The following is a 23,024-nucleotide window of genomic DNA, read 5'->3' as shown; positions in this document are numbered from 1 at the left end:
TAAGATGGCTCAAGCACCATCTCTTCCTGGCGCACCCCTCTCCTCTCACCTAGGAGTGCCTCCCCCCTCTAAGGTTCCAACAGCTCTGGGCATGTTTTTTTCTTGTCTTCTTCCCCAGATTCCAAGTTCCCTTTAAACTACTAACCTCTCTTATGGACACTGACGGTTTTCCATCTATTCTGTATTTATCTCGTATGTATTGACTTATGTATATGTTCTCTTCCCCCATTCCAAAGTAAGTTCCTTGAAGGTAGGGGCTGGTTTGGCTTTTTCTTTGTACCTCCAGCATTGAGTAAGCATTTAACAAATGGTTTTTGATCGATTTATCCCCTGAAAATAACATAACTGAAGACAGGGACTTTGGGGGAACGTCTCCAAGCTATCGTAGAGTTCCTTGTATCCAAAGGGTATTTAAAAATATTTGAATTTTTGCTGAAATGAGAAGCAGAAATGTATAGGACCTGAACACGAGGGTGGATTTATGACTCAGGGACCTTCTGCCTGGGCCAAGGCTGCCAAATACATCCACTGCTCCTCAGTTTTAAGACGTTAGAAAAACACTCCCTTGGACCAACTGATACTGACTTCTTGGTTAACCCGGCCCCAAGAATAGACTGGACCTGGGCAGCTGGACAGACATGCAGAATGGTGGCATCTCTACTTCTGACTTATTCCCTGTGAAAGCCAGAACAGGCTTTAACTGCTCACTTTAACTGCATGTGGTTCATACTTTCACAGAAAGTCTCAAGCCTCAAGTAAAATATATTTTGTTCCACTCAAGATAACTGGCCTGTGTGCCTGCTGCAGCTTATAGGGAGCAGCCAACGAGGAAAGAGCCCATCCACACTTTTGCCGACCCAGAGGCCTTAAGCTTGGGCAGTTTCAGCAGAAGTAACAAAGGTAGCTAGATACAACGTCCACAACTCATTCACAACTAGGCCCCTTCCTACCTTTCTGGCCCTATACACCTCGCTTCCCAACCCACACTGAGGCCCAGCCATCCTGGCCTACTCACTGGTCCTCACATCATATCCATCAACCATGAGTACACTTACTTTTATACTTAGCTGTCCCCCAGGTACTCCCTCCTGGCCTCCACCTCTTAGAAACCCTCATTGCCTTCATTACTAAACTTGAACGACACAGATGAAGGCTTTACTGATTCCCCAGCTGCTTGTACAATCCTTCCATAAGACTACATTATATATATACTTATACATGTCCATGTTGTCTCCTCTATTAGAATGTGAGCTTTCTGAGGACAGGAGTCATTTCACTTTTATCTGTGCATTCCTAGCACTTAGCCCAGTGCCTGAAATATAGCTTGATTGATTTGGGAACAGGACTGAGGGAAATTTTTTTATTTCATAGGGGATAAAATGAGACATAAGAAAATAAACAGGCCCAAAAGGAGACTGGACTCTCACCTCCGTGGCTGGAGGAAATATAGTTTGAAACAAGAAGACAGGGCCTTCACTGCTGTGTGTATGTGTGTGTGCACATGCATACATGTACGTGTTTTGGGAAGTAAGGGAAGGGGGTAAGAAGGGTAAAATCTTATCACCGGAACTGAATTTAATATTGAATACACTGAGACTTGATGCGTTGGGTGGCTTTGACAAACAGCTTTTTTGTCTTTTTTTCATCCTTTCTGACAAGGGACTGCTCTGTGGCAGGGGAGGAAACAGGATCCGTTTGGAAATGAAGCTGATTCAAAAAGAGGTAGAAATGGAAAAAAATTTAAAAAGAGCAAATTCAAAACACATAGGAAGAAAAGGTGAATACGTGAGCTCTGTACAGTTCCTGCAAAGCATCACATAAAGAAGGGGAAGAGAGGGATGGTGGAGAAAAGGCACGGGAGGGATGGACATTCCCAGCAGTACAGCAGCAGCTCCCAACCTTTTAACTATTAGGAGTGCAGCACAGAGAGCACCCAGACTGGAGTCGGAAGACCTGAGTTCAAATCTGACCTCACACACCAGCCATGTGATCCTGGGCAAATCGCTTAACCCCTGTTTGTCTCAGTTTCCTCAACTGTAAAATAATCTGGGGAAGGAAATGGCAAACCACTCCAGTATCTTTGCCAAGAAAAACCCCAAATGGGTCACAAAGAGCTGGCCACAACTATCAAAAAAATCAGTGGATCACCCAAACCCTATAAGAGTTGGGGCCCAATGCCTATTTTGTGGGGGGTAGATAAAAGATCAAAATAATATAACAGTGTATATGCACTCTTGATGCACAAAATTTAATCACCTGGGTTCAGAGGCGGATCCCCAGCTCCTGCTTCCCTCCCTGCCAAGGGTCCAAGCAGTCATGAGCAGACCCAGACATCTTTATGACAAGCAGAAGGGAAGTGAAACCAGCTGGGCTCTGGGTCTGCTCTGGCTCTTCCAAAAGGAAACAAACAACTCCACACTGTTTAATCTGTGGATCAAAAACCAAAATGGCCCAGCAAAGAAAGCCCAGCATATAAAGACAAAAGACACATGAGGGAGAAACATCTTCATAAGTTTTCTCATGTGACCCGATAGAGCAACTCGGACAAGGCCATCAGCTATTATCTTCCCCATATTAATTAGTGGCTCAGAAACCAAATGTTAGAAAACCTCTCTCCCTGCCAACATTGGTTTTGTTCAGTCACCAAGTTAACCACACAGTGTAATGTTTTGTTGGTTTTGGGGGGGGGAAGTTGGGGGGGTGGCAGAGGGGGAAGTAATTTCCACAAAACTGAGCATATGCATATATTTCTTTATTAAGAAACACACCATACTTTCCCTCACTGTTTTATTAATGTGGACAGTTCTAAATTCATATCATTCATGCAATCTTCCTCTTATTTGGTCTGTTTTCCTAAAAAATGATACGAAACACTTCACAAATATTTTAGGAAAATTAGCAAAAAGTTAAGCAAGTGGCCAATCTTACAGCGTTCAGACAATGAGATTGCTTGTAAATTACGATATGCTGCTCCACTGCATCTTCAGACCTAACAGAAGACAAAAGTACGTTAACTTTTTCATTACCTGTGTTTTCTGACCTCTTTCTCCATTCAACAATCACACTGCTAGTCATTTAGGAGCCAATGACCCATGCCAAGCAGAATCCAGATACTGCTGGCAATTCCATCGCACGGTCTGTGGGCACTCTGCCACAAAGAGCACTTTACTTCCAACATCAGGAAGAATACTGATGAGGATGGAGAATGGCACTGAGTCCATGCATATGAGGCCTGGCTGTAGGACCTGGAGGTTCTGAATGCAAAGAGAAGTCTTAGGGAGGAGGAAGGGGCCATGGCAGCTGTCTTCAAGCAGCTGAAGGGCAGTCCAGTGGGAAGATGGATTGGACCAGAGGATGCAAGTTGCAAAGAAGCAAATTAAAGCTTGATATCAAGAAAAATGTCCCGACCAGCAGAGCTGCCCCAGACTGAATCGGGCAGCCTTGCACAACAGTTGGCTCGCCCTCCCCAGAGGCACTTCAGCCAAGTCTGGGGGACCTTTGTTGGGGAAATAGCAAGGGTTACCCTTTCTAGGTAGAGGTTGAAGCAGATGACCACGGAGGAGTCACCCAACTCTGAATTTTATGATTATTCCAAATTATGAATTGAATTAACTCATTTCCATGTTGTCTATGATCCATGAAAATCTACTAGAATTAAATGGTTTTTAACACGATGCTACTTTTTCCTCTATGGTAACTAGGGTATTTGGAATACTACACACAGTGCACATGACAGATGTCACTGAAGATCTCTGACACTGATATTTAACTGAAAATTATTTAACCACTTGGTCAAGGTTGAAATGAAGTTAAGAATACTGCTTGTGAAAGCCAAGCGAGGCAGAAGCGGGCTGGCAAAAGGCAGATTCTCAAGAGCCAACAACAATGGGCCGAGCCTTCAGCGCCACGGTCTGTTCGCTTCAGAAAAGAGGTGGCATTTCAGCAGGAAGCAAGGGCCTTCACTCTCCTTCCATTTAAGAGCAGAAACCAATGTGTTTTCCTCAAAGAGAAGCATTTTTCCAACCAGCACTTTATACTTCTTTGGAAAGTCTAGAGTCCTTATTAGTGATTTGTCATACTGGAGACATATATGGGATCCTTAATCAAATTAAGAGAAAACTGTCCATCCTCTTCTACGTCTCCACATTTTATTGGCAGAGTTTAAGATGACTCCAAAAGACTACAAGGCCTCATTCCATACTTGTAAAATACATTACTAAATAAACAAGGTAATAATACTGATAAAGATCTGGATAGAAGAAACAGAAACCCAAACTGTATCTGTAAATTTTCAAGACCCCTAATGAGAAGTAACTTTTAAAAATAAGAAAATAAAGTTTACAAGGGCAGGAAGAAGTGAACATTAAATGAAACTTATGCTTCAGTGAATTGCCAAAGGCAACGTGATTAAAAATTTGTAAGGGCATTCCACTGGTTAATGTTTTTTACTCAGATAAGAGGCAGTAACTTATAGGATTATATCCCTTTTGATTGTATCTACATTTGTCTAAAATAACAAAAATCTGCATGCATGACATTTCAGAACAGTTTAATATTATTGATATTCATCTTCCCCTAACACACTCCTCTAACGCCTCGGGATGGTATGAAAACAAGCCTGCGTTCTTGAAGGCTCTGCCAGTGAAACATGAGCTCTGGCATGTCCTATGATGCTGAGAAGGTTTCAAGCCTGGGCCCAGCCTAGCTGAGTGTGGAGAGGCTCAGTCTCTGACAACTGGCCACAAGCTGATGGGCTTTTTGGAGCGCTGACAAGAAAAGCTGATTCGGCTGTTTTCATGGAAACATCTGCACTGAGGCAGGGGTGGAAGCGGGGGGCACTAAAGCCACTGAAGTCATGTCTCATCGGAAACACCTCTATGGTGTCTGTGGGTGAGGGTGTCAGACGTCTGGCCAGGACACTTTCTCCATTTAATGTTAGGTGGGGAAGAAGAATGTTAGTAGAAATGAATGCTGAATTCTCTCCTTATGCCATAATGAGCTTCAGAAGCTGTTCCCATGAATTATCCCCCAGATGGTTGCCCCACTTTAAGAATCATGTATTACCCCTGCAATGGGATTACTTATGCTTTTAAATTATATTCCAAAGGCTGTGTTCTCTGAACCCAAAACAGGCACAGAGAGGCTTCCTAAGATGCCCAGGACAACCTGTGAGGCCAAGCAGCCTCTTTTACCTAGTTCTTAGGCACAGGAACTAGACCTGCAATTTCAGTGGCAAAGGGAACTCCCATGTAAGGAAAGTTCCTCTACCAATGCAAGTCAGCACCTTCTTGGCAAACAATAGCCTGAGGGAGCAAACAGAGGCACACGGGCAGTCTATCAGCATGTGAACCTTCCTGGCTTCAAGGCCTGTGTTCTACCCACTACACCACACTGCCTCTCCTCTCTTGTTCTTCTCTACGTCCTCTTCAGCACCACCCAACACACGTTGGGTCCTAGGAAGTCAGGGGGCAATGACAGGCCATCACTTATAACTGAGTGAGCTACCAGGCCGATACAGACATTCTCTATCACCCACGTGTAGAGAGTATGGATCACCCAGAGCCCATTTTTAATTCCAAATTAGTTTGCTCCCTAGGTCATCTTCTCTGCAGCCTAGCCACTGGGTTCTTAGGGAACACAAAGGGCAGAGAATATCCACTAACACAGGCCAGTCTACAGTTGGCTGGGAATTTAGGGAAGGTGAATATTAGACTCAAGAAGAATACACATGTGAGGGTTTATTTGTTTCTTGGGGAAGGAAAGGAAGGAGTCCTGGAGAACTCAGGAAAATCTCATACGGCCAATGATATTCTGGAGGGGCAACCAGGAAGTCACGATTCCCAATGGCCCCACGAGAGCATCGACTGGCCAGTGATCAGTATGAATCAGTAAGTATTTGGTCAGCTTCCTGGCCAGGGAGGCTCCTACATTGCTAGGAGCAAGGAGGATGCATTACAGAGACAAAGGGGTATTTGGAAACTGTACACTGCTGTAGATTATCCAAAACATGGCTCTCCTCCACCTGGTAGAAAAATGAGAGCTATCTTCTATGGGGTGGGGAGCAAGGACCAACAAATAAACAGGGTGGACATTTGTGATGCTGCTTCAGAGATGGTTCCCGTGCAGAGAGGTGCACAAAAAAAGCATCTCCCTCTGCGTGCTGGCCCAGCTGACAGCACTCAAGAGGCGACCGTGGCAGGGCCACACACCGCATGGTCTTTGGCACAAAGCTCCCCAGCTCCACCCGACCTCTGGCTCCAGGGGCGCACAGTGTCTGCCCTTGGAGTCATTCCGTGCTTTTTTTCCCTTTCCAGCTCTTCTCTCGTTCTTCAAGTTCTGCTTGAGTGAAGGCTGCTGGTCCCCAGTTTGTAATTAAATGAGGATTTTTTGAACCTGAAAAACAAACATGCCTATATGCTAGCTTTTATATAATATTTATACGATACACAAACATGTTATAGGCACTACATTCCATTATAATAGTGCCTGAAAACAAAATGAAACAAAACAAAAACTTGTTTTGTCTGTCTCCTACCTATATTTACAATTCTAGACTATGGAAAGTTATACTTCTGGTCAGCAGAGCATTTCCCCCAATTAAGAGGCTGGCTCCCAGGAAAAGTTAAAACAAAATTACCACAAACAGCTTTGGTTTCTACTCTTTCTGGCCAAAAGAGGGGCTAATCTGAGGTCCTTGAACTTGATTTTCTCATATCTTTAGAAGTGTCTTTCATATAACATTTCCTTTGTAACCACTGTATTTATCTCAATGCATGTGAAGACACTATTCTGAGAAGTGTATGGACTCCATGACACAGAACAGGTAAGGATCTCTGCCCTAGAGTCACACACAGACAAACAGGGGACTAAAAGCCCAGGTGAACCTGGTGCCGACTTCACAGAGCCCTTACCTGGTTCTATCAATCGAATGAGCCCCTCGTGCTGGGCCACCTTGTCCTTCCAGCTCCTCGTCTTGCTGGCTGCCATCTCTAGCTTCTTTTTGACTCCCTGAAATAAAGAGTTGGGACTTGGATTAGAAAGATCACTTTTCCAAGTTTCCCTGTGCATACGCATTACACAATAAAAAAGCAATCAGAAAAAGCAGTCCAGAATTTGAGCACCAGCATCAAACCAGCATGACCTGAGGTGCAAATAAGCCTTCCTCAAACACAGCTCTTCTCCAGCTACTTAAAGAATCCTCCAGCCTATGCCTCAGAGGTCACCTTGTCCAGCAGTCTATCTCCAGACACCCCAGCTTCGTTCTGAATCGACCACCTCCAGTTTCCCAAGAAGACCACTAATCCTTGCCCTTTCCAGGCTAAAAACACTCCTTTGTTGAAGCAATAAAAGCAACTAAAAATCAGTTTGTGTGACTTCAAGCACAATGAATCAATAGGTGCCTGCTGAAAAACCTTAATAGCTCTGAATCAGCAGCAAGGAAAAAATAGCAGGAGTGGTTGGAGGAGCAGCAGCTGACATGTATGCACAAGGCTTCAAGATTTAGCCCTATATGTATCCCTTTATATTTATGCTATATATATTTTTTTCTATATGTACTTCCCATCCCTCCCATTAGAATGTAAACTCCTTGTGAGTGGGATTGTTTTCAGTATTGTATCCCTAGCATAATGCCTGGCACATAGTAGCCACTTACTACATGCTTACTGACTGATTTCTAGGAATTTAAATATGAAAGGGAAGAGGGATCTGGGAAGACAGAACTGTTAAGGGAATGGCAGGGCTAAGTGAAGGCTTTTAAGAAAAACGGACACCTATCACTATTAGCCCTATACCCCCAAAAAGATAAAAGAAAGGGGAAAAAAGCCCATATACACAAAAAGTACTTAGAGCAGCTCTTTTTGTTACATCAAAGAACTGGAAACTAAGGGAGTATTCATCAATTAGGGGACAGCTGAGCAAATTATAATACAAGAATGTAATTATTATTGTACCATAAGAAATAATGAAAGGGATGGTTTCAGAGAAACCTGTGAAGATTCATATAAACTGATACAGTGGGAAGCGAACAGAGAAAGAGGAACAATTTAGACCATCACAAAAACATTAAGAAAAAATTATTGAAAAGACTTAAGAACTCTGATCAATGCAAAGGTCAACTACAATTCCAGAGGCCCAGTGATGGAAATGTTTCCCACCTACTGGCAGAAGGGTAAAGGATCAAATGGACCCAATGAGACATTCATTTCTGGACACAGACAGTGTGTGAATTTGTTTTGCTCAGCTACGTTTATTTGTTAACAAGTATTGTGTTTTTCCCTTTACATCTGGAAGGGAGGAAGAATAACTTGGGGGGGGGGGGCCGAGTGCTATCAATAGTCTTCCCAAAAATAAATAAAAAGTCACTAAAGCATCTTGAAAATGCACAGAAGACACACACACACACACACACAAAATAATGTTGCACAACTATAAAGGAGAAGCATATGTCAGAAGACACTCCTATTCCAATCCCCTCACAGAGATGGGAGGTCCATTGCACATATTTTCAGACTTTCTCAAGGTATTTATCAGTTCTGCTAATTCTCCCCCTCTTCTTTCTTTTCTTGCATACCCTTTGATTCAGCAATACTACTACTAGGTATATATCCCAAAGAGATTTTTTTTAAAAAGGGGAAAGGGCCTATTGTACAAAAATATTTATAGCAGCTCTTTTTGTGGTAGCAAAGAACTGGAAAATGAGATAATGTCTATTAACTGGGGAATGGCTGAATGAGTTGTGGCATATGATTGTAACGGAATAGTACTGTGCTTTAAGAAATGACGCGCAGGCTAATATCAGAAAAATCAGGAAAGACTTACATGAACAAATGCAAAGCGAAATGAGTAGAACCAGGAGAACATGGAATATAGTAACAGCAACACTGTATGACAACCAACTACGAATGACTTTGCAATTCTCAGCAACACAGTGATCCAAGACAATTCCAAAGGACTCATGATGGAAAATGCTATCCAGAGAAAGAACTGAAGGAGTCTGAATGCAGACTGAAGCATACTATTTCACTCTTTTGTGTGTGTGTGTTGTGTTTTTCTTTTGGTCTGTTTCTTCTTTCACAACATGACAAATATGGAAATGTTTTGCATAACTGCACATATTTAACCTATATCAAAGTGTTTACCATTTGAAGGAGAAAATTTGGAACTCAAAAAAATTTTTTAAATGTTTAAAATTCTTTACATGTAATAAGATAAGAAATAAAGAATAGATAAGAAATAAAAGAAAAGATAAGAAATAAAGAAAAGATAATAAATAAAAATAAAAATACTATGTATTAGATATAGTGATATAAAGAACAAAAGCCTTTAATAAAAGCTTATTTAAAAGGACAGTGAACACAAGGGAGTAGATAAAAGTTCAGAAGGAAACAGACAAACAGGACAGCGGTGAAGACATGACATAAAAAGCGAGCTGTACAGAAAAAGGTTTTCTTTGCTACTTTGCATATGGAAATGTTCTCTTTTTTTGATGTTCATTAATTTCAGAGTAAAAATATTTTTTAAAAAAAGGAAGTCCTAAACGTTTGCAGCAAGCAAAAGAGCCTCTATTCACCAGTCTGAAGGATTAAACCTCAATCTAATATAAAAATTTTATCCGGATGCACCCTATTTTTCTGCTTTTTTAATTTTCTCCCCTCCCCAGTTTTCAGGCTCTTCCTTACAAACCATGCCTTGCACTGTAATCCTTCAGCCCCACAGGAGGTGGGAACTCACCTCGTACTGCTCGAGTGCCTGCTTCCTCTCCAGCTCCAGTTGCTCCAGCTGCTCCATCGCTTCCTGCAGGGCACGCTCTTTGAGCAGCCGCTGGTTTTCCAGCTCCTGCTTCTCAGCCTCGGTGGTCTGGATGGCCTGCTGCTGCTCCAAGTGCCACCTTTCTAGCTCAGCTCTCTTGGAAGACTCTTCTTCCAGCAGCCTGCAGAGGGGAGAAGTGGGGATTAAACAGAGAAAAGGCCACTTGTTTTACCACATCTACTTCCAGGCACCAACTCACTATTTGTGAAAGACCTGCCAGGTGTGATGACAACCTCAAAAAACGCAGCCAAAGAATTTGTGGGAGGAGGGTGGTGACCAAAGGGAAAGGAATGGGAATGTCTTCTAGGCACTCAGGCAAAGCTCCCAGTCACTGTGGGATGAAAAACCAAATGAGCATGCACTACAGGGAATGTGGTAAGCTGTTGGGGCAGCAAAGGTCTCCAGGCATTGAAGGGTAAGTAGTCCATTACTATTAGGGACAGGAAACTACATGCACACACAGAAAAGAGAACCTGATATGGAGAGTCAGGAATCACGGCTTGATAGGTCAGATACAAAATCTGTAATTCCCCTAAAATAAACAGAAAGGAAATTGACAGGAAATTACAGGATCTCTGAGTTGGACGGGATCATCAGTGTTCCTGTAATCTAACTTCCCAGCCCATGCAGGCATCCGCTCTATTACATACATACTCCCCAGCAGGGAGTAGAGCAGCCGCCTCTGACTGAGTAATTCCATCAGCAGGAAACCATCTTGCTAGCACCCAGCATGGTGTCTGACACACAGTAGGTGCTGAATAAATACATGTTAATTTGACCTGACTTGCCAGGCAATCATCCTACTTCTGAACAACTTTTGCTGTTAAAAAGTCTATCCTTGTGCTAAGCCAAAAATGCACCTCATAATCACTTCCACCCTGGCCCTAGCTCCCTCTCTGGGCCAAGTGGTATAAATCCATTCCTTCTTTTTTTTTTTTGCTTCTTTTTTTAGGCAATTGGGGTTAAGTGACTTGCCCAGGGTCACACAGCTAGTAAGTGCTAAGTGTCTGGTCTGAGGCCGGATTTGAACTCAGGTCCTCCTGACTTCAGGGCCGGTGCTCTATCCACTGTACCACCTAGCTGCCCCAAATCCATTCCTTCTCTAGGACTCCACATACATGTGGAGTTCTCTGAAGGCTTTCAGGAAGTTTCCCCCTGCTCTTCAAAGAGTCCCTTCCTAGTGGCTTCAGTTCTTCATCTGCTCCTTATACTGCACGGCTCTCAGCCTTCTTCTGGACACCCTCCAGCTCTCCAATGTCCTCTCAGAAATGCGGTGCCCAGAAGGACACTCCAGGAATGCTCAGTCCAGGCTACAGGATACGAGCCCTGCTGGCCTCTCCCTCACTCTGGACATTGCATCTCAAGATCATATGAACTGGCACACACTAAGCTTGCAATCCAATAAAACCCTGAGGTCTTTTTTCACACAAATTACAGTTAAGCCAACGTTTACCCATCCTGGAGTTATCTTATTTGGCAGCCTTGCAAATAGCAATTTAACCACTCAACATGGGCAATTAGGATAAAAATAAGCCCAGCTACAAGGGGAAAAAGCTTATTTCCTTGACTTTTATCATCATCATCATCAACAAATGGCATTTATTGCACTCAGCACAACGCCTTTGTTTCATGAGCTGAAACCAAGCAGATAATGAATACTCATCACCAATCTTCTGATATGCACAGGCAAAGGGAAAGCTCATTCAGCTGCATCATTGGTCTATGCACCTTATATGGGCACTGCAACTGGACAATAAACCATGCCCAAAATTGAAGAGGAGGAGGAGAGTGAATTGGATTGTATGTGGGAAAACAGTGAAGCATTGCCAAAGACCCCAAGCTTCTCCCTGAAACAAAAACCCAACTTTTAACGACCAATATTCTTAGGGTGTTGCTGTATGGCTTCTAATTACGTGACATGACAATTATTTGAAGAATCAAAACTACAGATCACCAAAGGACAAAAGGGAGACACGGTTGTCAGATGTGGGCCACAGCATATTATCAATGACGGAGAAGGTGCAAGAAGTACAATTATTATCATCCAAGAAATGTAAGCCCAGGAAAGATGAGCCAGTCACAGAAAGCAAAGGCTAACAGGTTAACAGCCCTTGGGGGATACTGATACCCACATAATCTTAAAAGACCTAAAGGAAGGCTCCCAATATGTCGAGTGGACCTTCTGTCGGGAGAGCATGGACAAGAAATGTACAAGAAAAAAAGGTGCCAATCAGCATAATGTAGGAGGTCCCCAAACCAAAGAGGCCATGTCTGCACTTAAGTACTGATGAAGTCTGAACACAAGGCTAAGAAGAAATATTTTTTGGATTATATGGAATTGAACTCTTATTTCCTGCAGAGATCACATTGGACCAGCAAATATTTTCAAGCTTATTATATATAGATGACTATACTTTTTTAATGAAAATCTTTTTTTCATATTTTATTTTTTAATTTTATTTTGATTTTCCATTCCAAATTCTCTCTCTCTCTCCTTCACACACTGAAATGACAACAAATGTGATACCTATGATAAAAAATGTGAAATGCTTCATGAATTTGTGTCATCTTCAAACAGGGACCATATTAATCTCTTCCGCATCATTCCAATTTTAGTATAGGTACTGATGAAGCAAGCAGAAATGAATACATTTTTTCTGCTGTTAGCTCGTTTTTCCCGCCTCTTTTTTTTTTCTGGCTAGGCAATGGGGTTAAGTGACTTGCCCAAGGTCACCCAGCTAGTAAGTGTTAAGTGTCTGAGGCTGGATTTGAACCCAGGTCCTCCTGACTCCAGGGTCAGGGCTCTATCCACTGGCCACCTAGCTGCCCCTCCAACCTGTTTCTAGATTTTTAACTCGGTGCTATGGGCTCTGTTTCCGGAATGGAAGGGTCACTGTGCCAAGCTCCAGGTTTTTTGTGCAGCTGTTTTCAGAGATGATTCTGGGGACCTGTAAGTTTTCGGTTCTTCCAAGGTGGTATGACCTAGGGATAGGAGTGTTTACTCCTCTCCTGGCCTGTGCTCTGCTCTGTGAGCGACCACAAGCACTCTGTTCCACCCTGAATCTGCGAGCAGGGTCCCAGCTCCCCTGTGGCCACAAGCTCTGGCATGCTAGTGCTCTTCCTCACCCTGGACCTGAGACCCAGGCCTGGGACCCAGATCTAAATGTGGGCAATGCAACAAAGTCCTATTATGCCAGCAAAAGGACCCCTGTAACCTCCTTCTGACTAGTCGTCTGATCCCCTCTGCTGACTGAGAGGTCTGGAAACTATCACTGCTGCCACTGACTGAATCACCCCCAAGGGCTAGTGCTGCTTTGCTGGGGTGAGCTCCAATCTCACCCTGGTGTAACAGACCTTTCCTGCTGACCTTCTGATTTGTCGTGGGCTGGAAAATTGTTTCACCCCATCCTTTTGTGGGTTCTGCTGCTCCAGAATTTGTTTTGAGGCATTATTTAAAGTTTTTTGGAGGGGTTTTGGAGAGAGCTTGGGTGAGTCTCTGCCTTTTCTGCACCATCTTATGACTGCATTTTTCAAAGAGAAGTCATCTATTATGGTGCTGGCTAACCAAAACCTGCCCGCTCTAATTTGTAAGCTATCCATTGTAAACACATTTGCCTTCTAATAAGGGAACACTCTGCCTTCTACAGAAGTGGCCAGCTCCTTCTGCAAGATGCAATAAAGCTGGAAAAATTTGCTTACATTTAACTTTCCTTCCAACTTTGTTTATGTCTTTTCTTTTTGCAAGTGCAACCTACAATCCATAAATATAATGTAGTTTAAACAAAAAGAAATTTTGAAATAAATTATAAGCCTGGCCTTGTAAGTTATGATTAACTTATTACAATAGAAAATAATCAGCTTAAAGAACTTCACAGGTTACCTAACGCAGGCCCCTGCTTTCAAGAAGACCACCCATGACAGCATGGCGGAAGGAAGGCAGGTCTGGACCTCAGGACCCTCTAATTCCAGTCCTGGCTCCTCCATTAACTCAATATTCCCCTCTGGGAACTCAGTTTCTTCCCTATGTAAGATGAAAGGGTCAGACTAGATGATGTAGAGAATAAGTTCAAAATTCCACAAAGGGGATTCCCTCAGTCACCTTTCTCAAGCAACCTTAACTACCAAGGAATCTTCTCTTGCACACAAGCTAAATTCTTGTCTATGCTGTGTTGTGTTGTTTTATTTTGCCAGGCATTTCCCAATTACACTTTAATCTGGTTTGGGCTTCACTTTAGCTCCCTCCCCACCCTGTCCTCCTCCTGAGGTTGACATCTCTGCTGGAGATGAAGCACTTTATACCTTGAAAGTGATGATTTTTTCTACTATTTAGCACAGATTTTTCTAGGAGTTTGACTTCTAGAAAGGAAAGGGAAAGATAAGGTGATGGCTTAAGGGGGTGGAAGCATTTTTAACATTTCTATTTCCTTCAACCTGTCCTTAAAAAAGCTTTAAGTCCCTGTCCAATATTGCTAACACTTGGCCCCAGAACTGGATACGATACTCTACATATAATCAGGACAGATCTCAAGTCTCCAGTGCAGACTTCAGCCCACGAAACAATATCACTTCCTCCTTCCCAAGCTGTCTGCCCTACGAATGACCAAAATGGCCACAATTCTCCTCAAGGCCACTGTTTAGAGGCAGCCTTTGGCCCAGAGTTCAGCTGAAGCCAGCCTGGCCTCCCAGGGAAGAAAGTTCCCTGAGGCACACGAATTTCACCCATGGCGTCAGCACCAATGTCAGACATCTCCGGGCAGCTATAAACTTAGGATATGGGAGCTTGAAGCATATAATAGGAGCTGGTAAATAATTTAAAGAGAGGAAACACATCCAAGGCACAGTCACGTTCCAGCAGAGGGCTGCTGGAATACTTCAGAAGGTTCCTGGTTCTCTCCATGGTCCCAGATCAAAGCCCTGCCTCAGGCCTCTGAAAAGGGCTTCATATGCCCCACTTTCTGGTGATGAGCCCCCCTGTATTCAGGTAAGTTTGGTCTCAGGTAACAGACACATCCCACAGTCTATACAGGAGCCAAGCCTGTAGGAGCGTCAGAAGCCTGGAGGCCACCAGTAGATGTTTTAAGAAGCCAGCATCATCTCTGAGACCCAGGGAGGAATCAGAGAAGACCTGAGTGGCTAAAAGCAGAGATTGGTTGTAGGGAGTTACCTGGCCTGAGCCTATAATTTCGGTAGTGCAGGAAACTCCCTCAGTTGAAACTCTCTTCACTGATGCAAAGAAGCAACTTCTCAGTAATTTATAGAATGTAAGAGTTGCTTCAGAGACTAAAAATGCACATATGTATTCATGTGAATAGACAGAGACTGGAAGGAGATTCCAAAGAAATAATGGATAACCTGTTCGTGCCACTCCTACATTAAAAATGGCTTCTCATTTAAACTAGTTTTGAAGTTGTGCTCCCTTTTGTTGGTTGGGCTGAGGAGAAAACTTATGAGAGCATGAAGTGAAATGAGCCGGCACCTGGCCTGAAGCTTCCTAACCGTCTCTTCATCTTGCCGAGCCTGCTTCTCGTCTTCCAGAGCTTCCTGTAGCCTTAGGTACATGTCCTCAAGCTCTCGGACCCTCTGCAGATACTGCTCCAGTTCAGACGACTTCTGGGCAACCTGCTCTTCCATCTGCTGCCGGATCTAATGGTGTTAAATGAGAATATTTCAAAGTTCCACCCCAGAAGACGGAGCCTCACTGACAAGACCCATCCCCTAGAATCCCACTGTGCCCATCCTCCCCCATGATAAAACCACCATTGGGCAGCCTTCAAAAAGGGATAGCCCACTCTAATCCAAAAATTATTGAGAATTCAGAATCAAATATAAGTACGCTAATTTGCCCATCCCTCTAAAAAAGTTCCTTCCCATAATCAAAAACATTTTCCCTCTAGAATCTCCTTCCCTTAAACACTTTTTCTGCATTGAAAAGCAACTACTGGTTGCCAGTAAAGGGTTAAGTGGAATGACCTCGGTCCTTTCCAAGGCAAGCAACGGGTTAAAGAGCAAAGCTCGGCCAACTGACTGACCCTGAGGGTTTTAGGAGGGAGGGAGGATAAGGGGCTTACTTAGCCCTCCTTTCTCAGTCCCTGCCCCCTGCCCCCTTCCCCCCTCCTCCCCTTTCCATCCTTTGTGGCTCCCCTGGACTACAGGCATTAGGCTATCACTCCCCAGCCTAGTACACCTCCAACCCTAATGGGCACACTCGAGCAGTGAAGTGGGACCAGAGCATCTGGATGGCCTCTCTTCAACTAAAATCAAAGATGTTTAACCAGAAGCCTAAAATTTGAAGGAAAAGAAAACCCTAAAGATAATAGTCTCTCAAACGCAAATTAAAACAATTCTGAGCTACTATCTCATATCTATTAGATTGGCTAGTAGAACAGAAAAGGAAAATGACAAATGGTAGAAGGGAGTGGGAAAAATGAGACATTAATGCACTGTTGGTGGAGTTGTGAACTGATTCAACCATTCTGTAGAGCAATTTGGAACTATGCCTAAAGGGCAATAAAACCATGCATAGCTTTTGATCTAGAAATACCACTACTAAGTCTATACCCCAAAAGAGATTAAAAAAAAAAGGAAAAGGATCTATATGTACAAAAATATCTAGCAGCTCTTTTCTGATGGCAAAGAGTTGGAAATTGAGGGGATGCCCATCAACTGGGGAATGGCTGAACAAATTGTGGTATGTGATTATGATGGAAATGATGAGCAGGATGCTGTCAGACAAACCTGGAAAGACTTACATGAGCTGATGCAAAGTGAAATGTTCTGTGTACAAAGTATCAGCAATATTGTAAGACAATAAGCTGTGAACGACTTAGCTATTCTCAGCAGTACAATGATTCAAGACAAATCTGAAGGACTTATCATGAAAAATGCTATCTATCCCTAGACAAAGAATTGATGGAGTCTGAATACAGATCAAAGCATACTTTTTTAAAAAATTTCTTTACTTTTCTTGAGGGTTGTTTTTTTTTCCCATGTTTTCTTTCACAACATGACTATTACAAAAATGTTTTGCATGACTACACATGGATAACCTGCATCGAACTGCTTGCCTTCTCAATGAGGCGGGGTGGGGAGGGAGGAAAGGAAAGAATTTTGGAACTCAAAGTTTTAAAAATGAATGTTAAAAATTGTTTCTACATGTAACTGGGGGAAAAATAAAATGCTAAATAAACAAAATCTTAAGAAAGAAATTTAACAGCCTCTCAGCCATCTGTAAGAGCCCCCCACCCCTCACCTTCTTTTGTCTTACATACACCTCCAATCACAGCCTCTTTCATTCCAAACAATGAGAAACTGCTTTAGGGAAGAAGACATGTTAGGAGGCCTATATTTCTGAGTAATTCTGGTTGGGTCAATGTTCCTTAGGAAGATGATGAGAATGAAGCTGGCCAGGCTGATGGAAGACAATGACTCAAATGTATACATGATTCCACTAACCCACACCCTTTTCATTTGAAAAAGAAAATATGTGGGGAGGGGGAAGCGAGGAGAAGAAGGAAAACAAGGGGTAATAGTCATTGAATTTTAGAGTTAAAAGGGATTTTGAAAATGATCTAGTCAAGCCCCCTCACTGAAATCTGGAAAGGTATGGCCACTTGTCAGAACACAGGGCTGGTTCCCTTTCCATAATACCACACTGGTGGGTGAAAGAAAAAAAATTCTCTTTTTTACCCAAATGTGATTCTTACTAGTTTCTCTCTTTCCAGCTCCAGGCTAAACCTGTCCTGTAGCTCCACTTGAGTCTGAAGACGCTTCTTCTCCTCTTCTGCAGCACGAGATGCAGCTTCTTCCAGTTTCTGTGTAGTTTAGCAAAAATAACACATAACAAAAAACCAAGCTGACCAATTACACACAAATTTGGAGAACCGTAATACCATGTACACTGTTTCTAATGGACCACTTAAATACAATGCAGAACATCTAAGCAACCTCATGAATCACAGGGCTTCAATGTTCTAAGTCTGAAAAATATTAAGAACTGGGTATAATGTGCATTCTTTCTTTCTATTCTAATAGATAGACCTGCTAATCATAACATCATGCCCTTTATAATCCTAGTAAATGAGGCTGAATATTAATCATCAGTGAATGCATAACATTTTTCTGAGAAAAACCGTATGCTGTTACTGTGCTGGAAGAAAGGGAAAAGCAGCTTCCCTGAAGAGGGAATTATTTCATACATAAGTTCTTATGCTAAGACTGTAAACTGCCAGGGATGAGGCAATGTTGCCTTGCAAATTAATCTTTTAAAAAGTTAACAAACCACAGGATTTTTAAACCCTAAACTTTCTACCTCTAAGAGGATCGTAGATATGAAAGTAAACCAAACCAATGTTTTAAATACTCACCTGGCATAAAATGATTATTCAACCTAAGAAAGTGGCTGCTTGCAGATTAAGAACTACCTCTGCAGAGGACACAGACTATAACTTCACCAGTGTGGTCAGGCATTCATGTAGGAATGAATGAATGAATAAATATTCATTAATTATACATTATTATGTGCCAGGCACTGTACTAGGTGCTGAGAATACAAAGACAAAATAGAGGTAGTCCCTATCCTTGAGAAGCTGACATTCTTTACATTACTCCCCCATCAGGGGGAGAGAATACACGTAAGGGAATGGTGGTCAATGAAGGGAGGTTTTTTCCCCAGGGAGTCACAGAAATGGTGAATAGAGCCGTAGGACAATCCACTGTCCTAGAAGCAATGGTAGCACTGATTGATTATTCCCAGGGCTAGATATAAAAAGGAGGACAGGAGAGTATGTAAGCATAAACACTACTTGATGACTCTTGACATGGCCACAGTTACCATTTTCAAGCATCTTCCCACCAATCTGCTGGTTAACTCACCAGAGAAGCGCAGAGATCATCTGGTCCAGCCCACACCTGAACAAGACTTCCGGGGCCAAAACTCCCAACAAGCCATTCCCCTGACTCTGCCTAGAGGAGACCTTCCTCCCTCATGAGGCAGTTCACTCCAGTTTTGAACAGTTCTAATGGTTAGGAAGTTTTTCTTTCCAGAGAGCTACGTCACATCTAAATCTGCCCCTTCTTAGCTTCTACTCCCTGGCTCTAGAGAGCAGGACTAATAAGGAACAAACAAGCTTAATCTCCCTTCTGCACGAGAGAACACACCTATCTTGCCCCAAGTATATTAAATACCCTCTTTTCCTTTAACCAATCCTTTCGTGGCAGACGTCTTCCCAACGGAATACAAGCACTCCAGTCACACTCTGAGCAGAGCACAGTACACTGAAACTTACCACCTTTCTAGTCCTGTACATCATGCTTCTCTCAATAAAGCCCAAGTCGGCATCTGCCTTTTTAGTGATTTCTATTAAGCTTATAATCCACTGAAAAACCCAAATCTTTTTAGATGAACTTCAGTCTAGACGAATCAGCCAAACATGTGAAGCAGAGGCTCGCTGCCACGTGACACAGGATCTACTTCCCTTTTCTAAGCTAGTTATCGTCAAGTTAAAAGACGCAAAATTCCGACGATGGCTTCCTGGCAAAATGCAGTTTTACAATGTGCCTATTCTGGGGCAGCTAGGTGGCACAGTGGGTAGAGCACTGCCCCGGAAGTCAGGACGACCTGAGTTCAAATCAGGCTCAGACACGTAACACTTACTAGCTGTGTGACCCTGGGCAAGTCACTTAACCCCAACTCCCTTACCAAAAAAAAAATTAAAAATCAAAAATCAAACCAAAAAAAGTGCCTATTCTTATGAAGACATTCTTCCTTTATAGATAATACAATTATTTTTTAAAATATTATTTCTACAGAAAAATTACCTTGAGGTCTATGGTCTAAAGGCTCCATATATACCAAAATATTTATGACAGCACCTTTTGTAGTAGCAAACATACGGAAAATAAAGTAGATTCTCAGTGATTGGGATATGGCTAAACAACGCGTGATATGGAATGAAATGGAAAAGCATTTCAGAATTTATTACATACAAAGCACCGCGGACATAAAAAGAAAATGGAGACAGATCGAGGAACTCACATTCTAATTGGGAAAGACAGCACATGAAGGAAGGCTCGTGCTCGTGTTCAGTTCATGGCAGATGGAAAGGACAGAAAGTCCTCCAGCAGGTAAAGCTGCAGTGTAAATGGCAAGGCCCAAGGGATTTGTGGGGAGCATGGCAGGGCACATGGTTCTCTACCAAGGGGACAGTGAAGAGTGCAACACTTACAATGGAACAAGGCTCAGGATACCTCCAGGAGATTTAAGGATGACAGTCTCCAAGTAAATGACGCAAATGGGGAGAACAATAAAAACTGAATGCTGTGGAATTATAATCACCAAACGTGGCCCCTGAAAAAGAGAGATGAGAATGTGCCTACTTCCTTCTTTGCAGAGACTACGTGTGTGGTACATTTCAACATAGTATTTGACTTGATGTGTGGTTTAACTGCATTTTTTATTCTTGTTTAGAAGGGATGACTGGGTGAGGAACGGATGTTGGAAAGTAGAGAGTGATATAAAAACAAAAGATACTAATAAACACATTTAAAGACCATATATGTTTAACTAAGGAAGAACAGCACAGCACAGAGAATACTAGACACTGAATTAGGAGACCTGGATCTGATTCCTAGCTTTGATACTGACTCCAGCAAAGTCATTTATCCTCTCTGTATCTGAATTTCCTCACCTAGAAAAAAGGGATAATAATTCTTCAATTTTTTTTTTTTAGGCAATTGGGGTTTAAGTGACTTGCCCAGGGTCACACAGCTAGTAAATGTCAAGTGTTTGATCTGAGGCCGCATTTGAACTCAGGTCCTCCTGACTTCAGGGCCGGCGCTCTATCCACTGCGCCACCTAGCTGCCCCCTAATTCCTCAATTTTCAAACTTCAAAGCACTACATTAATATGATGTAAAATTACTATTAACTAAGCCCTCACTTGTTTTGTGTGCGTGTTTGTTGTTGAATCATTTCAGTCATGTCCTACTCTTCATGACCCCATTTGGGTTTTTCTTGGCAGAGATACTAGAGTGGTTTGCCGTTTCTTTCTCCAGCTCATTTTACAGATGAGGAAACTGAAGCAAACAGGGTTAAGTAACTTGCCCAGGGTCACGCAGCTAGTAAGGGTCTGAGGCCAGATTTGAACTCTGGAAGATGAATGCGTTTTCCTGACTCCAGGCCTGGCACTCTGTGCACTATGGTGCCCCCTAGCTGCCCCGTGTGTGTACTTATTTTTATTTCCCTCTTGCTAATCACAAGAAATTTTAACTGGTCCACCATTAATCCTGAAGGCACCCAGTGAGCAAACAAACGACACCAGAAGCTCGTTCTGATAAACACAAAATGGACAGGACTGAGGTCATCTCCAGCTCCAAAAGGTGACAACTGTATGAGCCCAAAGTTTGTTCAGTGATCCTAGTTCTGTAAACGCATTCAGAGAAATGTTACCTTAAGCTCTCTTTCTATTTTGTTTTAAGTTGCACAAACTCACAGGAAAGTACCAAGGACAATTCTTCCTCAAAGCTTTACCCATAAGTGCAAAGCATGTGAGTGAGAAGGGAAGCACGCAGGTTTTTGAACCACAGAAACAAGTGGTTGTTTTTTTCCTCATGGCTACAAATAATTAAATAATGATTTATATCAATCAACCACAAGTGTGTGAACAAGAAACCAAGAGTAAGGCCTGCTTTTGAAGTTCTCTCGCGGTACCACTTAAATATCACTAACCATAGAAACTTTTAAAAATTTGCCAAAAGGTGTTTAAATATAGAAAGTGATATCACCATACCCGGAGGCCTTGAAGAAGGCTGAGCGGAATACAACATAATATAACATACGTTTCTGCCCTCTCTCAATCAAATAATTCAGAAAATAAAATTCCCTGATTTCCTTCTTTCATTTTCGTAGAAAATTACAGCTACAGCAAATACAAACTACCTTTCTTCTCATCCACCATTCTCTCCTGTACTGTCTTTCCAAGGTTCTCTTTTCTAGCAGACAAAAACAAAACAAATAAAACAGCTATGTTGTCGCTAATGTTAATTCACTTTCTCATGGCAGAAAGAAACCCTTGCTCTCTAAGACCACTTTCTTTTGTCCCCAGCCAGCTGGTCCTGTCAAAGAATTCTTATTCAGTTCTGGGTTAGACTAACTGGCCTCTGAGATCCCTTCAGACTTCCAAATTCTGTGAAGCTTTGCAAGCTAACACTACATCTGCCATTTATTCTCCTGCACACACAAAACTACCAAGGTGTGATCCAGTTTAACTCAAGAAACACCTAGTAAGAGTCTATGTGCAAAGCCATGTGCTGAATATTGGAGAAACAATAAACAAAAAATTCTAAGAGTCCTTCCCCTCAAAGAGCCTAAAATTTAATGGAGGATGAGGGAGAGGGAAAGGAGAATACAGCATGTCTACAAAATAAGGATGATATAAGATGATATGTAATATGATGAGGACAAAGGAGGGGTCCAGAGGGAGTGTTTTGGGAAAACTCAAGGAGGAAAATTTTGCTCCTGAAAATGATTTTCAAAGAAGGCTTCATGGAGGAAGTAGGGCCTGACCTGAGCCTTGAAAAGAATAGTTCGACAGGTGGAGCCAGTGAAGAGGTCGTGTATTCCAGATAAGGAGGGTACTCTGCCCAAAGGCATGGAAGGAAGACAGGGAGACAGAGTGCAGCACTACTTGTGTCTGTAGAGGATATAAGGGTAACTGATGTAAAATAAGGCTGGAAAGCAAACCGGCACCAGATGGCAGAGGGCCAAGTGCAGGCAGAGAAGTTTGTATTTCATCCTTTCGACCACAGAAGGCTTTTGAGCGTGGCTGACAGTGCCCTTGGAAGCAAATAAAAAGCTACTGGTTGTGTCATGACTGCCCTGGAAGGGAAACCACTTCTGCTGCTCACGGCTGGCAGGGCCCTGAAATGCAAATGGCTATTTGAACAAGTAAGCCCATCCCAGGCAGAGAGAACCCTCCTCTTCTGTGGTCACTGCCAGTGTAACAACAGAAAAATGACTGATACGATCTCTATCTAGTTTTCATATGTGTGGGCTCAAAAGAGTTAAGTTCACAATTACAGGAAGGGAGCGGCCATGGCTGGAAAGCAGTTTGTCTTTAAAAAGATCTGAAGGTTTTCATAGATGGCAGCAGCCCAGGAATAAGGGGGCAACAATCCCCTTCTACTTGCCAATGGTAAATGTTCTATTCTTAATAAACA

At 42.6% G+C, this 23,024-nt stretch overlaps 1 protein-coding gene and 1 non-coding gene across 4 annotated transcripts in view; both read right to left on the bottom strand.

The window, feature by feature from the left end:
• Positions 1 to 2,737: 2,737 nt before the first annotated feature.
• SWAP70 (switching B cell complex subunit SWAP70) overlaps positions 2,738 to 23,024 on the bottom strand; it is an 83,149-nt gene continuing 62,862 nt past the window's right edge. For all 3 annotated transcript variants that reach the window (XM_021001931.2, XM_078148603.1, XM_021001932.2), the window contains 5 exons: positions 17,514 to 17,621; positions 15,287 to 15,453; positions 9,733 to 9,931; positions 6,912 to 7,008; positions 2,738 to 6,393 (listed from right to left, as the gene is read on the bottom strand). In XM_021001931.2, the coding sequence (XP_020857590.1) occupies positions 6,287 to 6,393; positions 6,912 to 7,008; positions 9,733 to 9,931; positions 15,287 to 15,453; positions 17,514 to 17,621 (678 nt within the window). In that variant the 3' untranslated portion in view covers positions 2,738 to 6,286. The remainder of the gene's footprint in view (positions 6,394 to 6,911; positions 7,009 to 9,732; positions 9,932 to 15,286; positions 15,454 to 17,513; positions 17,622 to 23,024) is intronic.
• LOC144455573 (U6 spliceosomal RNA) lies at positions 12,346 to 12,448 on the bottom strand. The gene has a single exon (XR_013484286.1). It is a non-coding gene; the product is annotated as a U6 spliceosomal RNA (small nuclear RNA).

Source organism: Phascolarctos cinereus, unplaced genomic scaffold (assembly GCF_003287225.1).
Source record: "Phascolarctos cinereus isolate Bilbo 61053 unplaced genomic scaffold, phaCin_HiC Scaffold_9;HRSCAF=440, whole genome shotgun sequence".
Taxonomy (NCBI): domain Eukaryota; kingdom Metazoa; phylum Chordata; class Mammalia; order Diprotodontia; family Phascolarctidae; genus Phascolarctos; species Phascolarctos cinereus.
Note: the sequence above shows the minus strand (reverse complement) of the source record. Positions and strands in the feature narration are given on the sequence as shown.